Consider the following 18,670-nt stretch of genomic DNA (forward strand, 5'->3'; position numbering starts at 1 on the left):
CGTTTATTGCTTATGATACAAATCAAAGGTGTTTCTTCTCACCTTGTCTGTATTTCAAAGTGTTTTTTTTTTTTTTTAATTACAGCGAACTGTTTTTGTTTTTTTTTGAAGAGCCCTTTGCTGAGAGAACCTCATGGGCAGGTTGGGAACCAATGTTCTTGGACACACCTTTCGGCCTAAGCCAGACCCAAGGCCGAGGCTCCATGTGCCAGCTCGGTGGAGTTTCACCCTACAGAGCTGGTCATCAGGCCAGGTCAGGGTCAGCTGATCACTGCCCTGGACAACACACCAATGAGCCCAACGCTGGAATCCACTGGAAGTACATCTCCAATCCAACCTCACCTGAGTTCAGCAGATGCTGGACTGGCCTCTGCTCACCCTGCCCTTCGGCTCCCACCCATACCCACCACCCAAACGGTACCTGGATCTGTATGTGCAGCTCCAAAATCCTGCATCCTCACCTTCTCAGCCACTCGGCCCTTGAGGTGAACATTATAAAATACAGCCTGATTCTAAAATACAGAGTCAGTATTTTACAGTGTGCATTAAAAGTGCCTTTGTCACATGTAAAAAGGAGTCTGAACTAAAACAAGCGTGGGTGTTAGGCCCTAGCCCTGTGGTGAATGCCCCACAGCTGGTGGTGCTCTGTCCTCCAGCCTGAACCCCGGCCCAGCTGGAAGGGGAAGAAGGATCAATCTTCTCGGAGGAAACTGGTTCCACTGGCCCCTGGCTCCAGACTTCTCTGCACGCTGGATCACGGGTCAGTCACTGCCTGGGCTGGCAAAAAGCACAGGAGACAGTGAGAGGCTGGCAGGACCCCAGCCCACGTCTGGGGAGCAGGCGGTGGGCGTGTCTGTGCACACGTGACAGGGAACGGCAGGCTGACAAGACAGAGAACAGCAGAGCAGGGGGCTGGGGCAATGCGGCCGCTGCTGGGGGACCCTCGGCTTCGAGGACTAACGGGCGTCCCACCTTTCCTCTACCCTCACCACTTCTAGGAAGTTTGCCAGACACATGCTGGCCCCTAGACTGGGTCCCTGCTCTGATAGGGCAGAAGGCCTGAGCAAAGAGGACTCTGGGGTCCAGTTCTGGCCCTGCCCTTCATTTGCTGAGGGACTCTGGGTAACTCTCTCAGCCTTCATGGGCCTCGTTTTCTTAATCTAAAAACAGGGTGACTGTACCAATCTCCTAATGAGGGTGCCGGAAGGGTACAAGGAAATGTGTGTGTGCTCTGAAAAGAGCATTAGAGGCCTATCTCGTGACCACAGGGGCACTAAAAGCAGAGAGCAACAGAGCCTCTCCTCTGCCTCTCTGTGGCCTGGGGTGGTGTCACCACACTCGGATCTCCAGGAGAAAACCATACACCATCCCGTGGCCCCAGAAGACCCTGCAGCCTTTACAAAAGACCTGGCTGGAGCATTCCCTGGGGTTCCTCAGTCACGAGGTCCCTACTTCACACCTCCCGAGAGCCTGGCCCAACGGGCCGACTTCCTCCTGCCACCCTCAGGACAGCGAAGCGCCCAGGCGGGTGGACACTTGCCCAAGACCATACCTCCGTCCCAACCACACACCGCCATCCCTCACTGCACTCCCTTCTCCAAACATCTAGAGCCCCCAGGGGTGGCCCAGGTGGCCCAATGGAGGTGGCCCAGGTGGGCCCAGGGTGGCGATGGAGAACAGAGGCTCTGAACTCGCACAGAAGGGGTTCGAACCCTGGCTCTGACACAGCCGCAACTCCTTGGCCAAGTCCCTCAGGGTCTCTCAGCTGTACTTCCTCATCTGTAAAACGGGGTGAATATCTCCATTGGGTTGTTGTCAAAGGAGACTGTCAGCGCAATGCCTGGCACGGAGTAGGCGCTCAGCAACGTTAACCGTACGTGTGCACGGAGGGATGAGAGGGGAAGCCCTACACAGTCGTACGAAGTGGAACATCAGGGAAAGGGCTGCTGAGACTCCTGATCCGCCCTCCCCGTCCAGGTGAGGCGACAGCCAAGAACTCAGAACAACAGCCTGGACTTGGCCCCAGCCTCCCGACTCCTGGTCCAGCACCCCTCCCTACTCCCACGCTGCCTCCTCTCACCAGTAAATGCCCACATGGGGAGGACTCAGAAGGGGTGGTGCTGGAATGTTCTGCAGGGGTGAGGGCCACCACCCCGGGCAGCCTCTTCCTGAAGCTTCCCTTGTGGCTGGAATGAGCCCCCACCCCTCACAGGGCCCGTGTTCTCATCTGCAAAACTGGTTTTTCTAGGCTTCCAGTTCTTCAATTTCTTTGGTCAAAGCCCTGACGGGGAGAGGCCATGATCTAATTCGTCCTTCCCAGCCACCGCCCCTCCTTCCCAAGCTGGTCCCCTGGGGCACTGGGCCGCCTGCAGGAAGGACAGCGGGGCGGGAAGGGGCGCAGCTCTGCCTCCTGAGATTTCAGGGAGCAAGGGGGCTTGGATCACACAGTCTCTACTGTACCGGAGACGCTGAACATTGAGTTCCTAAAAATCATCAGCCCCCAACCTGCCTACCGGTCCAGGAGGGGTCTCCCCAGCGGCCGCTTTGCCCATGGAAGGAAGCGTCAGCAGGTGGCACTGCAATCATCTCAGCAGCAGAGGGGAGGGGACATGCTCAGCGCCAGGTGAGGGGCCACGCCAGGAGGGGGGCTCTTACTTGGAAGGTGTTAGACAAAGGTGTAGTGGAGTCCGTTGCTTAAGGGGGGGTAAGGTGGCACCGTCCTGGAGGACAGGGGGGCTTTAGGCGGGAGGAGGGCCAGATGCTGCGCTAGACGGGCAGACAGGAATTAAGTGGTGCGTTAGGTTCCTCGTCTGCTCCTGCAGCACCAGACGCCCTGAGCGGCAGGGCCGGGGTGCCATGGGCCCCGCTGCCCACCACTAACGGCCTGGGCTTGCGGGGGCATATCCATGGGGCCTGGCGGGGGTCTGGCCTGCAGTTCCCAGAAATGTCTCTGAACTGGAGAGAGGGAGCAAGAGTGAGCAAAGACTGCAGCAAAGGTGGCCACCGAGCAGGGACATGACTGCGGGTGTCAGGTCTGGGGCACACTCGCCTGCTGGTGGTTAAGGAAGCCGAGGACAGTAGGTCCACATAGGTAGAGCAAGCACAGGCCAGAGAGGAGGGCACTTTATGGCAGGGAAGGTGCCCCTGCTAGAGCCCTGGACATGGGAAGGAATTCAAAATCGCCACGATGGGCTCAGGGAGCCCCAGGATCATTACGAGGAGGGGCCCGGGAACGCCGTCTGCTGTCTCCCCAAGGGAGACCCCCTCTCAGCCCACGCACATGTCCTCAGGGGAGTCAGAACAGCAGGGACTTCAGCGACTCTGTATGGGATCCGAGCTGGGAGACAGAGAACAGGCTGCCCCTTGTCCTCGGTCATACCCATGGTTCTGCTTCCCAGGGCCAGCCATTTCAAGGTCCAGCAGGCCCCACCCGTGGTCACTTCTAGACCCTTTGGCCAGGGCTGGAGGACTGGTGGGGACTGTGACCCCACTTCAGGCTCTATGACCACCCCTCTCACACCTGGCCAAGGGCACCACCTAGACATGCAGTGGCGGCTGCATCTGGGGAGAAACAGCACTAGGTGAACTGTGAGAGCTCACACAGCGGGGGCACATGTGGGTGGGGAGAGGAGCCAGGAGTCTCCTTCCTGGCCCGCGCGCACACGCGCACACACACACACACACACACACACACACACACACACACACACACACCCTCCCATCCCATGGTCCTATTTTTTTCCCCCTGGACAGCAAAGTCCCACTTCCCAAGTCCTGCTTTCTGGCACAGGTCACTCTGATAGGTGAACAGTGACTTTGATTTGGGAACCAAAGCATGGACCCCAGGGATGGTTAGAGGGGCCCCATTCTGCCTTGTCCCGGCAAGAAATCCAAGCACCCAAAGGCTTTCCTGCCCCTTCTTCGTGAGGCCAGAAACCTTAGCCCTAACCCCTTAGCTCAGGAGAACAGGAAAAACCTGTTCTCAACCCACAACCTCAGAGAAAGCGGAACAGCAGTACCACTCCGAAGATTTAAGAATGAGCTACACACCCTCTCCCGGGACACTCCTGAGCCCCAGTCCCCCTCGCAAGCCCTGCAGTGCGCCTGGGACAGGGGAACATACCACTGTCCCTCAACTAGCGAGCCTGACGCCTGCTTTTCCACTGACCCCGACAGGCCATGCCAGGCCCTGAGCCCAAGGAGCAGGGGGTGTGGCCCAGCCTCAGAGGCTGTCCCCAGGGCCTCACCTGCCACCTGCTTGCTGCGCTGGGAGGCCTCTGAGGCCAGGGCGTAGGAGATGTTGATGATGCGCTCCTGCGCCTGCAGCTGCGAGTCCAGGTCGGCCACGCCGTCCCGGTCCTGGCCGGACACCGGCTGCAGGTTGCACATGCTGTGGGAGAGCCAGAAAGCAGGCTGTGGGCCTCGCCACCCCCAGGCACCTGCCTCAGGAGAGCAGGGTCTCCCTGGCCGGAGGATCTCACCCTTCTGGGGGCATCAGATAAAAATGGTGCACCTTCTCTCCAGACAAAGGTGCACATGCTTCTCCCCAAACACCTAGTCACAGCTTTGTTCTTCCTTTGGTGGATCCCAGACCTCAAGATAAGAGTTCCAGCTCTAAGCTCCTATTAAATCCAGACGGGAAAAGGCTAACCGCTCTCTGAAAGGGAGGCCCTCAAATACCCAGTTTACGTTTCTGAGGCTACCATCCTGGCCTCCAGGGATGTGGGCAAGGCCTCTGGCACCTCAGGACAAGGCTCGGCCCCTGGCTGTGGTCTGGGGGTCTGTGTGAGGGAACATGGGCCCTAAGGCTGGGAGGGCCGTCCTTGGGGCCTATCTCCAACTGTGTCCACTTCACCACCACACTTGGCTCCACTCCCCACGCTTGCCAGGGCCATGGGACCCAGATTTGGGGCCAAGGGCCTAGTATGGCCCTCTGAGTGCTTTAGACCTCCCGGATGACCTGGGCAAGCTCCCTCGCTGATCTGCGGGTGACGTGCTAAGAGCCGGCCTGTTCCGTACCATGAGCAGCGCTGGTCTGAGACGGGGGCCTGACAAGACACACTCCCCGGCCAGCCCAGCCCAGGGCCCATTCAGCTGAGACACCCCTGAGGTCGGCCTAGTGGGTCGTCAGGGCTCAGGCAGCAGGAGGGCTGACCTGGACCGGGTAAGAATGTTACGGATCTTCTCGGCCTTGCGGTACCGCGCCTGCAGCTCCTCCAGGCTGGGCGGGTCTTCAGGATCCAGCTCCACGTAACGCTCGGGGATGGAGACCTTCTCTGGTTTGGAGAGCTGAGGAAAGGTGGTGGGAGGCACAGATGTTGGGTTTGGGACCTGCTCCCCCCATCCTGTCCCCCGCCATGAGGCACGCGGAGGAGCCCGCAGACTTCAGTAACTTGCTAAGATCACAGTGGCAGTTCACTGTGCAGTCCCAATCTGAATCTGGGTCTGACTCCAAAGCCCGTGTGCTATCTACCGTACCAGGCAACCTCCTACAGGCCAAGGGAAGGGAAGGGGGAAGGCGAAATAACTAGACCAGTAAGCCCTGAGGATACAAATGATCACCCTAAAAGCTACCCTTGATGTGATCTGACCTCTCCAGCCACACTGACCCACCTCGGCCCCTACCCTTTCCTCTGCCTGGGATTCTCCTTCCTTGGGCTCCATGGCCTCTTTCTCATCCTCCCAACCTCACCTCCAGAAAGCTTCCCTGACCCTCCTTCTCCCATCCACCCACCCCTGCCACTCCCTCCCATTTCCTGTTTGTTTCTCCACTGTCTAGAGCAGGGACTTGGTACTTAGCAGCCCTTCAGCAAACACTCCTTGGATGGGTGTCTGGGTGGCTGGGTGGAGGGATGAAAGAAAGTGATAGTGCTTTCTGCCCCTACAAAAGACCCAGACAGGAGGCAGCCACATTGAATCTACTGCTCTCAAGAGGAAAATGACCCCAGCTCCTCCCCTCACCAGTGTCTCACACAAACCCAACAGCAACCTCAGCTTGGTGAACCTTTACGTGGGCCAAGAGCGCTAAAGGCAACTTTTGCACACACCTCAGGGAATTTTTTTCTTCCTTGAACTACATTAAAATGGGGTTGATTGAAACTTCCAAAAACAAGCTAAATCCAATCCCAGGGCAAATCTGGACTTGAATTTAAGCCCATGCAGACCTTTCATTCTGGTGAAAGATGGCAAGAAATAAGCTCTTTTCTGTTATTTCCCATGAGGGCAGATGCCCAGGAAGGAAGCAGATTACATTGTAGCAGGAGGGATTTAGGTTAGAGATAAGGAAGAACTTTTTCCCCTGGCTGGCAGGCCAATTAGGACACCGCAAAATGCACTTCCATTGCCAAGGCAGTGTGTAGAAGCTTCTTTTGTGGACCTGAGAAAGCACGGACCTTTGGCTGTTTCAGAGGTGCCAAAGGGAAAAGGTCTGAAGGCAGGGGACCAACCTCGTTAAACCCTGGAGCCCCTGCTGATCCCAGAACCCAGCGCCTCCACAGGCGTCAGTTTGCCCCCCATCCTGTCTGATCTATCCTTCATGTGGTGAGAGCATTTCGTCTCATGCAGTTTCAGCCCAGGCCGAGTCCTCATACAAATGTGTTGGGATATCTGTGGGCCACTGTGCACTTCATCCAACAGAGCCATCATTCAGCAAATATTTACAGAGCATCTACTGTGTGCCAGGCCTGGTGCTGGGTGCACAAAGGTGAACCAAACAGCCAAAGACACTGCTCTACAGAGCTTACAAATGGCACAACATAGGCCACAGGAGACCACCCTATGTCTTGAAGACCCTAAGTGTGCCACGCTCTGACTCCCTTTCTCTTCCCTTGGGTAAGAGACGGTCCTGACTGCGGTTACTTGCTTTTCTGGGCCTGCCCGGCCATGATGCGTTTGAGCCACCAGAGGGCGAAAGAACCCAGACCAGACCTATCCAGGTCTCCTAGCCTCTGCCACAGCTGGGTATTTCACCTGTGATTTCTAAACCTGCCCTGCCTTTTCCCCAAGTCTGATTGCCCAAATTGGCCTGACTGGCCAGATGCAAGACCAACCCCTGGTTTTCCAGGGAACATATGCTAACGGTAACAACTACCTCATCACATGCCTACTATGTGCCAGGCCCTGTGCTCACAGCTTTCTGATCATTGCTAATCGTTCGGGCGATGTGCTGAGTCCCCTAACCCTGCCCACAACCCACATTACTGCTGAGGAAACTGAGGCACAGAGAAGTTAAATGACTTGCCACAAATTACAAAGAGAGACAGCTCTGAACCTGCATCAAAATGTCTGGTCGCCTCTTACTACCTCCAGGTGCTGTTCATCCATCCTCCCGGGCCACACTGAAACGGAGCCTGTCCTTATTCAGGGCAACAACCCAACCCCCCACCCCCCCCCACCACCCCCCCGCTCCATGCCCCTGGGAGGGTTGGTCAGGCTGGCGTCTGAAGGCTGGGTCTCCTGGGGGCAGCGTGAAGGAAGCCCCTGCCCTCACCTCTCTGCTGATGTCCACGTCATAGTCTTGTGGTTCCAGGTCCAACTCAGTGACAGGCATAGCCTGCACCTTCAGCCAGCCATTCTCCTCCTTGTCCTTTCTGTCCCCTTGTACGGCCCGTTCCAGCAGCTGCAGGTCAAAGTCCTGCTCGCGCTTCCACTGGTAACAGAACAAGAGGGTGAAATGTAGTCACTTCCTGGCTATCCCTTTTGGGTAGGTCTTGCAGGCACTGGGGTCCTTGGGAAGATGGGCCTGTGACTCATTAGGGAAAAGCTGTGTGACCATGGACCTCAACCTCATCCCTAAAACAAGGCAGCAGCTATCCTGTGACACGGATGGTCTCTGCTGTGTTCTGAAACTCTGTGACACAGAGAACAAGGCCTCTGCCCCTTTGATACAGCCGGACTCCAGACTGCTGATTTCTCTCTGATATGGGCCCCAAAGTGTCCAAACCTCCCGGGCACGGGTCTAAGATCCACGACTTCAGACTCACAAGGGTCCCCAGGGATACAGGAGGCTCCCAGGTCCAAGAAGGTGACCCTAAAACAGAAGCTGGGACAGAGCTCAAGAGAAGGGGTTTGCCGCTTCTGTTGCATGACAGATCACAGAAGCCCTTCTGGTTCGGGAGCCATATGTTGTTCCAGCTCAGAAACAATGGGCGAAACAAACCCTCTGAGGCCCTGGTAAGCAAGTGGAATAGCCAAGAGCCTCTCCAGTGGGCAGTCCCAGTAGGACACAGTTAAGGGTGGGGAATAATGCCCCCACGGTGGGACTGGGGAGGTGCAAGCAGGAGCAGCTTGCGGCCAGGGAGGCTGATAAGCTGCTGCGTATCACGCAGCTATTTGGGGCAGATGTTTTAAGTTAGAAAAACCCAACACATGTAAAATTTAAATGCTAAATCAAATGCAACAATTCCGACTCTGTAACAAGCAGGCTTCACAGAGGGAAACTCTAACCCAGCCACTTTAAGATCCCAGCACAACGGTTTGGCTCCGCCGCGGCCTTCCTAATCACCTGTGGCCTGCATCCCCACAGGCCTCGACGCTGAGCAGGTTGTTGAGAGGAGGGAATGGGCCCAAAGCCTCCCTTTTCTTGAGCAGAAGCCAAGCAGACGCTTCTCCATCCCAGGTTGCCTTCTCCTTCCCACCCCACCCGCCTCACAGAGCCCCAAGTGGTCACTGTTGTCTTTAATGCCCCCTCAAGCCCGCACTCACCCAAGCCCCAAACCCACGGCCGTAGCAGCACATTTCACCCATTCGTGCACAAGCTCTCCATACTGACTCTACGTCAACGTAATCGCTTTTAGGTGATGGTTTCCAATTAAAGTGTAAAAGGATTAGGCAGTTGAAGATTCAGGGATGAAAAATTAATTTCATGATTCACAAAGAAAACACACATTTTCTTACACGCTCACCAGTGCCCCAAAGAGAGACAAGACCTCACATAAACCCAGCCTGATTGTTTCCACAAACAGAAAAAGTTCACTGGACTCTACAATGTAACCTGGGGAAGAACCACGCCAATCCATTATCATTAAGCAACACGTTTATTGGCGCTGAGGCAGAGACTTACACAAGTCTTTTTTCTTAAAAAGAAAAATTACAAGGTATTCAAGTTACGATTTTTAGATCATTTTTCTACATTTGAGACATCAGGTTGTGAAAAGTCAGTTTTACCTCATATGACACTTACTTATAAAGTTTAAAAGTTACTGGCTTTGCAGCTTTTCAGGATATGAGTATCCTGGGTCTTACCCCTTTGGTGTCTGAGCTAACAGCTGCACAGAGGCCCTCTGAATACAGATCATAATGTATCTTGCTACCCGTTCAAGTTATTAAATACTAGAAACACAAAAAGTTTTCCATAAGAAATTGTGCCGATGGGGCCGGAGGAATTAAAACTGAACCACCTCAGACTTGGCAGAATTTATTCCAACATGCAATCTCTGAAGTCTGTGTCTACTGTCCAGATGTGAGGCATGGACTTTGATAAATTCATCATGCCCAGACCTCTGACAATGACCACGGCCCTCAGGCAGTGGGGCTGGCTCAAACTTGTGGGGCAGCTTTTGGGATAAGGGAATTATGAGTCAGTAAGCCTGCATAAAGGGGGCGGCAGAAAGGTGAGTCACACATGGGAGTGCTCACTAGGCTACGGAGAGAAGAGCTGCTATTATAAGCCTGGTAACAAGAGCACAGGCCAGTTAGAGAATGGTTGATGCAAATTAGAAGCGTCTGTAGACACAATCAGGCAGGATTAGAGAGGCAATGAGCGGTAACGCTAAAAGCAAAAGAGCTTGTGCAATGAATTAGGGGAAGAGCAGTCAGGCTAGAGGTCTAGGGAAACATTTGATTTCAAACAACAGGGAAAAGTCAAATGGAATGTTTCCAAAAGGGACCTAAGGCGACTGTGGGAAGGGTGCAGTGCCTGGAAGCACCACCAGGGGGCAGCAGATGCCCCGGCTCTCCTGGGGCATGGGGAGGCCCGTCAGCACCGTGGTGGTGGGAGAGCCCCAGTCCTCAGAGGTGAGGGCCACCACCCTCTGCTCAGCTGCCCCACAGGGCACCCGCTTGGAGGTCTGGGAGGCTGGTTGGCTTGCACTCCTCCTCCTCAAATCATAGCACCACCTTTCTCCTCCACTCCTCGAACCCTGTACTTCCCAAGTCCTTGGTTCAGCTGAGAGACTCCAAATGCTTAAAAAGGCCTCCCTCTAGCTCGACTGCAGAACTGACTGTGGACATTCTCTCTGGCTCCTGGGCTCCTGCAGTGACATCCTCGTTCCTGCTCTAGTTCCAGGGCGCCCTCTGACCAAGTCACGCATGCGTCCCGGCTTGTGGACACACAGCCCGTGGGGGTGTTCTCTGAGCCATCCAGGTCGACAGCCCACTCCCTCGGCGCTGAGAAGTGCTTGTGTCTGGGGGACTCGGGGAAGCTCTGCTCCCTGTCCCAGCCCCGCCTGCCTGGACCCTCCTAACATACTGAGCCGAGGTCTCCAGGGAGCGGTTGGCCGAGATAGCGGGACGAGGGCAGACCCGTCCTCTCTCCTTGGCTCAGCGTCCTCTTGCGCTCCCGGACCAGCGCCTTCTGGTGCCGCTTCATGCGCTCGAGCTGCTCCTCCGCGCTCATCTTGCCCCGCTGGTGGTCCCCTGAGTACAGGCGCTCCAAGGCACTCCTGGGTCTCTGAGGGGCAGGAGGGACAGACAGGGCAGCTGGGCTGGGAACACAGAGGGCAGCCGCCCTGCTGGCTTCATCCCCGTCCTTCTTTCTCTCTGTCTCTGTCTCTCTCCCTCTCACACACACACACACACACACACACACACACACACACACACACTCTCTCTCTCTCCAGTTGGGCTCCTCCTGGCCACTGAGAAGCACCTCCTCTAAGCACATTCGTGGACATGATACCACTGGCCCTCACGGGCTCTCTGGGCAGCACCCAATTCTGCAGATGCAGACACTGAGGCCCAGGCCTGTCCAGTTGAGCAGAAGCACGTCATGGGCCACAACTCAGGGTGTGACTCACTGGGCGAGACTGGGGAGAAAGGTGGGAGCCCCTTGGGAAATGGGGAGGGCAGTGTGATGCCCTTCTTGGTGGGCAGTGGTGAAGCCATCACGAGCACATGGTGACAGGGAATCTGAGCTTGGGAGGGGTCACCTGACAGGATCCCAGTTACCGTCTACCTCGGAGCCCTTCCCTCTGTGCGTGAGGGAGCGGTGAGCCCCTCAGGAACTTCTCAAGGCCACTCACAGGGTAGGTCACCTTGCTGCTTTCGGCATCTAGACCCCTCCGAAGCGTGACGTAGGGAGCAATGGTGGACGACTGCTGGAGCCTTGACGTGGACCCTGAGAGCCCTTAGTGAGGAAAGAGAAATGCAAGTGGATTTGTGGTGAGGAGGGCAGGCCACCAGCCCCTTCTTGATCAACTCTCACTCCCGTGAGGGGACCACGAGGACCCAGCCAACAACCCACACTTCTTCCTCCCCAGGGCCCGGAAGAGCAAGGCCCCAGGTAGGGAATGAGGGGCCAGCCCATGGGTGCCCTCTGTCCCCTAAGGAAGATCTGGGGACTACCCTCGTCTTCCCTCACATGCAGAAGACCTGGGCTGCTTGGCAGGAGGAAAGGATGCAGGGCGAGGAATGCCCTGCATCACTTCCTCCTGATGAACTCCTATGCATCCTGTGTGACCCAACTTGGATGCCTGTCTGTGAGAAGCCTTTTCAAATGCTCCAGGCAGAATCAGTTATTCCCTGTATTCTTCAGTATATTCACTGGTTACTGCACTGACCACAGTGTCAACATGCCTGTCTACAAATTCAACAATGCCTGGTTGAATGAATAAATGACTGAATGAATAAATGAAGAATGGAAAGAAGAAGGCACCAGGCACTTACTGAGTACTTACTATATAACAGGCAGGCATCATGCCAGGTATTTCATATAGATTTTGTCCCGCTGGCCCTACAAAGTAGCATTATGTAACCACTGTGGAGGTACGCAATCTAAAGCCCAGAGAGGTGAAGCAACTTGTCCAAGGTCACACGGAGCCTCAGCCCGTGCTTTCTCCACTAGCAACATTCTTAGCAAGGCTGGTCCCTGACATCTGGAAACGGGCATCACACTGAGGACTCCACCAGCATTTAGCACGTAGGAAAAAGAATGATAAATGTCCTGCAATGCCCAGAGACTCCTGAGCGACAAAGAACTGTCCTGCCCACAGGCCACTAACACTGCCATTGATGAACACCTCTAGGCTGTAATGAAAGAAGGGAAAAGGGTCCCCAGGCACAGTGCCAAGGGCTGCTGTGGCCCAACTCAGCAAAAGCCAGTCCCCTCCAGGGACCAGCTCAGGACACAGCAAGCCTACACAGCATCGTGGGCTGGGAGTCACATAACCCCATAGGAGTCCAAATCATGGCGGTGTGGCCTCCTGTTTCCACATCCTGTCAAGGGGGAAAAGCGCCTGACCTCCCACCAAATGAGGGAGTGTGGTCAACCTGCTCTGGGGTTCCAGATGGCCTCCTTTTAAAAGGACTTCAGAAAGAGGATCTGGCTATGGAGAAAAATAGGACATGGGTGAGCCTAATGGCCTAAATCTGTTCCCACCCCCATCTCAAAGGGATAGGGGAGGAGAGTGAGAAGACCCAACTGAGGAGAAAGGTGTGTTTGTTTAAATAAAGGACTCATTGAGTCTTAGAGTGACACAGAAGAGGAGAAAAGCCTCTGGAAGGCATGAGATGGGATGGCCAAGCTGACGACAATCACCCAACATCCCAGCCTGCAGGGTGGGATTCTGGCTCTATCACTTATTGGTTAATTGGCAAGTTGTTTCATTTCTCTGGGCCTTGGTTTTCTTATCTCTAAAATGGGGATAACAATAGTACTACCCTCACGGGATTATCCTCAATCTTAACTAAGTGAATATAATAAAGTGCTTAAAGCAGCACTGGGCTTTATAGTAACTGCTATTATCATTGTTCCTGGGGGAAGATGTAATAAAAGAGGATGAGAATCAGGATATGAGCCAGAGGCAGAACGGACAGGACCTCCCTACAGCCCAGAGTCGGCTGACAGCTGCTACCCAGGCTGAGGCCCCACGCTGCAGGCAGAAGGGTGTGAGGACCGGGTAGGGCTGGGGAGCAGTGGTGTGGCAGTGGCGGGGAGGCCCAGGAGGACTCCATGGAAAATCTCGCCTTACCTCTGCCTGGCAACGTCTGGTACCTGCTCTCAGAGCCCACGAGTCCCAGGGAGGGAGGGGCCACGTCCCCGCTGAAGGTCGCCAGCTCAGGCTCACTGACGTATGACCGGAGTTCCACCTGTGGGCAGAGTCTGAGGCCGTCACACCTGCCCCGCTGCCGTCCCTCTCCCCACACACAGAGGGGCAACCCCAGGGGTCCCCCCTGCTCACCCTCGAGTCCCCGTTCACACACTGCCCCTGCTCCCGGTCTCGTTTCCTCTCGTCCGACTGCCGCTTGAGGCCCCTCACTGAAGTGTGCCGGATGATGGTGGCCTCCCTCGGTAGAGGTGGCACGGCCGGGGGCTGGTCCTCCGGGCTGTAGAGCTCAGGGAGCGGGGGCCTGGGAGGTGCCTCGTCTTCCTGCTCAGAAACAAAACCAGAACCAGTGCCCGGTGAGAGGATGCTCAGTGGCACCATCATAGTGGTGGCCCAAAGGGAAGGAGCAGGACACCTTGGGTCTGCGGGGAGTGACCACTTCAGCCCAAAGATGCCAACGTTTCCCCTGGTTGAGCTGTGAGGTCGGGAGATGTCTCTGCTCCAACCCCATCCTTCCCTTTGATTCACACATCTTCCATTTTTCAAAGTGTCATCTACACACAATGCAGAACTCAGGACACGGGTCCACGCTCTCATTCCACTGGCTCGGAGTGTACCATCAGGGCAGGCAGGCTGGTAACTCTGTGTTTACCTGTATGTTTATGACAGCACCCCACCACCGCCACCCCATCCCACCATGCTCAGACAGAGCCAGCCCGCGGTCCCTGCACCGTCTCTGGATCCTTCAGCAGGCTGGGGATCTGAGCAAGGACCATCTACATCCTCCTGCCCTTTCTATCAGAAATGCACATGGTTACAAAATATTTCCTCCTTCCTGACTCAGGCACAGAATAGGCAGTCAGGATGGGTGACTCACTGCCTTCTCCACAGCCCACTCCCTGGGCTGGGATGAATGTAACTATTTTCCTTGAACCCCCCCCTGTCCACAATGCTCTCCGAGGGCTGTGGCCTCTCTACAGACCGACAGCCTGGCCCCTGACTGCCGTGGACACCCACTCCTGGCACAAATGACCATCCAGACTCCTTCCTCCTAACCACCCCCTTTCTTAGCCTCATTTTGCTTTGTTTTTCAGAGTTCAGGAAAGGGTGCTGTAAGCTTGTTTTGCAAAAGTTTATCAGCACTCTTCTAAAGCAACACATTTCATTATCGTGTGAAGTTTAAGCTGCCGAGCTAAGATACCCAGAGGCTGAGCATCAGTGGTTTCCAAACCCTGACAAGATCTTGGAATCACCAATTTCTAAAAAAGCCCCCCAGAAAGATAAACGCAAACCATTGATTGCCTTTGATTGAAGGGAATAGAATGTCTGAAGACACAGGGTGGAAGGGAGACGCTTTATTACATATTTTTTTATATCCTTTGATTTTGTACCCTTTCAGAGTATTGTTTAATAAAAAAAAAAGACATTAAATTTAAGAAAAGCCAAATAAAAATGAAAGAACTGGGCTTCCCTGGTGGCACAGTGGTTGAGGGTCCGCCTGCTGATGCAGGGGACACGGGTTCGTGCCCCGGACTGGGAAGATCCCACATGCCGCGGAGAGGCTGGGCCCGTGAGCCATGGCCGCTGAGCCTGCGCGTCCGGAGCCCGTGCTCCAAAATGGGAGAGGCCGCAACAGTAAGAGGTCCGCGTACCACAAAAAAAAAAAAAACAACAAAAAAAACAACTATAGCTACATGCAACAATATGGGTGAATCTCACAAACATACTGTTGAAAGGATGCAAGATATGAAAGAATAAACACAGTATTATATATGGGCAAAATAGAAGTGTTTTGGATGCAAATATAGGTAGTGAAACAAAACAAAACAAAAAAGCAAGGAAATTATCAAAAAAGTCAAGATAGTGGTTACCTCTGGGAGAAAGAGAAAGGGCCTACACTGGGAAGGGACCCACAGGCCCAAGGGCTTCTGATTGCTGGCAAAGTCCTATTTCTTAGAGTCACAGACGTAGAGAATAAATGTAAGGATACCATGGGGGAAAGGGGTGGGGTGGGAGGAATTGGGAGACTGGGACCGACACATATACGTTATTGATACTATGCATAAAATAGACAACTGATGGGAACATACTGTATAGCACAGGGAACTCTACCTAACGCACTGTGGTAACCTAATGGGAGGGAAGTCCCAAAGGGAGGGGATATCTGTATATGTATGGCTGATTCATTTTGTTGTGCAGTGGAGGATAACAACATTGTAAAACAACCATCCTCTAATAAAAATTAATTTTAAAAAAAGTCCTATTTCTTGGTCTGAGTGTTGGTATGAAATGGGTAGTCTCTTTATTATTATTTACTAAATTATATATCCATGTTTTTTTGTTTGTTTGTTTTTTGCGGTACGCGGGCCTCTCACTGTTGTGGCCTCTCCCGTTGCGGAGCACAGGCTCCGGACGTGCAGGCTCAGCGGCCATGGCTCACGGGCCCAGCCGCTCCGCGGCATGTGGGATCCTCCCAGACCGGGGCACGAACCCGTGTCCCCTGCATTGGCAGGCGGACTCTCAACCACTGTGCCACCAGGGAAGCCCAATCTCCATGTTTTATGTCAATTTCAGGATGGATATCACTGTTTCACAAAAATAAATATAAAACAAGCAACCAACAATAAAAATGGTAAAACTGGTGAACATATATACAACTAGAAGGAGGGGAGAGAAGACCCACCCACCTTGGTGACCCTGATGCTCAACCAAGTTGAAAAGCCCTGCTTCCAAGCCACAGCAACCAAGCTATGAAGAGGAGCCTCTGTTTTCATCTATTTCAAGCTGCTTGTTCTGCACAAGGGGAAACTGAGGATGCCCAGAGAGGGTATGGGCCTTGCCTGAAGACCCAGAGACAGACAAGGGCTGGAATCCAGGCAGTCCTGCTCACAGGCCTTTTTCCCTTTGCTCCTCGTCCCAGGGGGCAGGCATCTTGCATTATATTAGCACCTGTCTGTCCCAGCCATTCCTGCTATTTGTTTTGCTATTTTCTACCTCCTGTTTTGTGGCTGGTGCTCCATGACTCTTATATCTGGGAGTGGGAAGGAAATCTCAAGATAAAGAAGTTCACAATGACCCTGGTTCCCTGCACCATTTCTTCCAGCTCTGGGCTCTAGACCATGGCTGGAAGCAGGTGAACGGTGAAGACCAGGTATAGGAACTCGTGTGAACTGTGCACTGATCTTGTCAGACGTCCTAAGCATACATGGCGCCCAGGCAAAGCTCCTTCAAGCCCTTGTTGGCGAAAACCTAGAGGTCTCCATTCCAAGGTCCCCTCTGCTATAGCTTCCCTGTCACTTGGACCAGCCCCCTCATGTTTTCCAGCCAAGGCTGGCCTGCCCTGAAAACATGAGCTATCACAGTACTTGACCACATCTTTTATTTCCTTAGAGTCTTCTGTGCTCCCAGACTCAGCCAAGGGCTTGGCCCCTCCTCTCTATGCCAGGCAAGCCAAGGTGTTGGCCCAGGCAACCACATGGGCCACATACCTAACCTGAGGACCAGGGCTCAATGTCCAGCTACATGTCAGATGGCACAAAGAATGGTCAGGAGATGTGGATTGGATTCACTAACTAATATGGAGACCTCATGCAAATTTTAACAGCTTGGGTCTCAGTTCTCTTACCTGTGGGATGGAGATGCTGCCCTTCCTGTCTATACTCCAGGAGGTTGCTGTGAAGACCACGTGTATCCTCACCACCCAGCACAGTCCTCAGCTGCAGGTGGAGGTAAGGATGCTCTTTCTGCTAAGACGAGCTCACGGCCCAAACCGCAGGTTTGCACGGAGCCCTGCGTGGGCCAGCCACACACTTCTCTGCACGATGCAGATCACACATTCTACCCTACTCAGTGCAGTCACTGCCTCTTGCCAGGCTTCAGTTTTCCCAGCTGCAAAATGGGAGAGTGGGCTAGATCGCCTTAAGGGCCCTTCCAGTTCTGGGAGACTGAGCACAACGGCAGGAGCCCCTACCTCTCCTTAACCGCTCATGGCTCAGGAACCCCTCAGGACTCTAGCTGGTCCGTCTCCCCAAGCTTCCCTAAAAGCTTCTCTCCCAAGAGAAGCGGACCTGAGGACAGAGAAGGACAATCGTCTGCCAGAGAGGAAACGACAGCGCCCAGCTCCTGGTCATCAATACTCACAACTTTGGGCTTCGTCTTGGTTGGTGACTGAAGGGGAGACATCACCTTCCTCAGCTGGGGCAGGTGAGGTCGGTACGGCACGTAGGTTTGCAGCTGGGGGAAGAGTCGAACCTCCAGAGGGGTCCGCGTGGGGCTGGTGGGCGGGCTGGGCAGCAGGGACGGCTTGATCTCAGAAGAGATTGAAGGCACAGGCGGGTAAGGAAACAAAGGCACTGTTTTCCTCTCTGAGGGGTGTGGAGAGAAGCAAAGGGTGCAATGAAACAAAGACCCTCTTCCTCAGAGGACGAGGGGAGTGACTTAGGCCATGAAGGCCCGACCTCCCCAGGGGCCATCCCCCAGGCTCCAGGCGCTGGCCTCCACCACCCCCACCCCCAGGAAGATGGCCCGCTCACCCGGATTTTTGACCGATTCCACCAGGATTCTGAAGTTCTCTTTATTTGCACTCAGGCCTGCAATGACATCTTCGATCCTCCAGAGATCCTTCTGTATCTGCGATTTCTCCTGAGGAAGAGGAGGCAGTGGGTTCACTTCCTTCTTAGCTCCTCACCAGAAGTTTCTTCTTAGGACTTCTGCTGTCATTCAGACAGAGCCCCTCACCGTGGGGGGCAGTATACCCTTTGGAAACCCCACCAGGTCTACAGCCAAGCCTGCTTCATGGCTTCCTGGGCAAGTGCAGACGTGAAAGACACCCAAGGTCCAGGGGAGAAGTTTCAGAGAAGCTCTCACAGTCTACCTTTCCTGTTTCCACCTCACTTAAAAATCGACTCCCTTAAATACTGTATGATTCCACTTATATGAGGTTATCTAAAGTAGCCAAATTCAGAGACAGAAAAATAGAAGGGTGGTTGCCAGAGGCTGGGACGAGGGGGAACAGGGATTGTTTCGTTAATGGGTACAGAGCTCCACTTTTGGCTGGGGGGAGGGGGGAATGAAGATTGTTGTTTAATGTGTACAGAGTTGCAGTTTTTCAAGATAAAAAACATTTCTGGAGATTGGCTGTACAACAATGTGAATCCACTTAACAGGACCAAACTGTACACTTAAAAATGGTTAGGTAAGTTTTTATGCTACATATATTTTACAATTCAAAAAAAGACTGTCTTAGGCAACCACGGCAGAAGGGAAGAGAAGGCAAGGACTAGAGGTTACACCATCCCTAGAACATAAAGAGCCTCTTTTTGAAGACAGAGCTGAATCTTGGGATGTGGGATTTAGTATAAGGGGCAGTGGATATTATTTGGCAGTAAAAAGGAATGAAGTACTATGTC

The 18,670-nt window shown here is 54.0% G+C and overlaps 1 protein-coding gene across 2 annotated transcripts in view; it reads right to left on the reverse strand.

Moving 5' to 3' along the window:
- Positions 1 to 754: 754 nt before the first annotated feature.
- The window catches only part of PLEKHA7 (pleckstrin homology domain containing A7), a 209,812-nt gene continuing 191,896 nt past the window's right edge, over positions 755 to 18,670 (reverse strand). The window contains exons 18-27 of one of the 2 annotated variants that reach the window (XM_065882149.1): positions 17,795 to 17,903; positions 17,403 to 17,626; positions 13,398 to 13,586; positions 13,188 to 13,305; positions 11,241 to 11,344; positions 10,469 to 10,669; positions 7,490 to 7,648; positions 5,156 to 5,289; positions 4,248 to 4,390; positions 755 to 777 (exon numbers count right to left, since the gene is read on the reverse strand). In XM_065882149.1, coding sequence (XP_065738221.1) covers positions 755 to 777; positions 4,248 to 4,390; positions 5,156 to 5,289; positions 7,490 to 7,648; positions 10,469 to 10,669; positions 11,241 to 11,344; positions 13,188 to 13,305; positions 13,398 to 13,586; positions 17,403 to 17,626; positions 17,795 to 17,903 — 1,404 coding nt within the window. Of the gene's footprint in view, positions 778 to 4,247; positions 4,391 to 5,155; positions 5,290 to 7,489; positions 7,649 to 10,468; positions 10,670 to 11,240; positions 11,345 to 13,187; positions 13,306 to 13,397; positions 13,590 to 17,402; positions 17,627 to 17,794; positions 17,904 to 18,670 lie in introns of both variants that reach the window. The other variant, XM_065882148.1, reaches the window with a different exon arrangement.

This window comes from Phocoena phocoena, chromosome 8 (genome assembly GCF_963924675.1).
Source record: "Phocoena phocoena chromosome 8, mPhoPho1.1, whole genome shotgun sequence".
In the NCBI taxonomy this organism is placed as follows: Eukaryota; Metazoa; Chordata; class Mammalia; order Artiodactyla; family Phocoenidae; genus Phocoena; species Phocoena phocoena.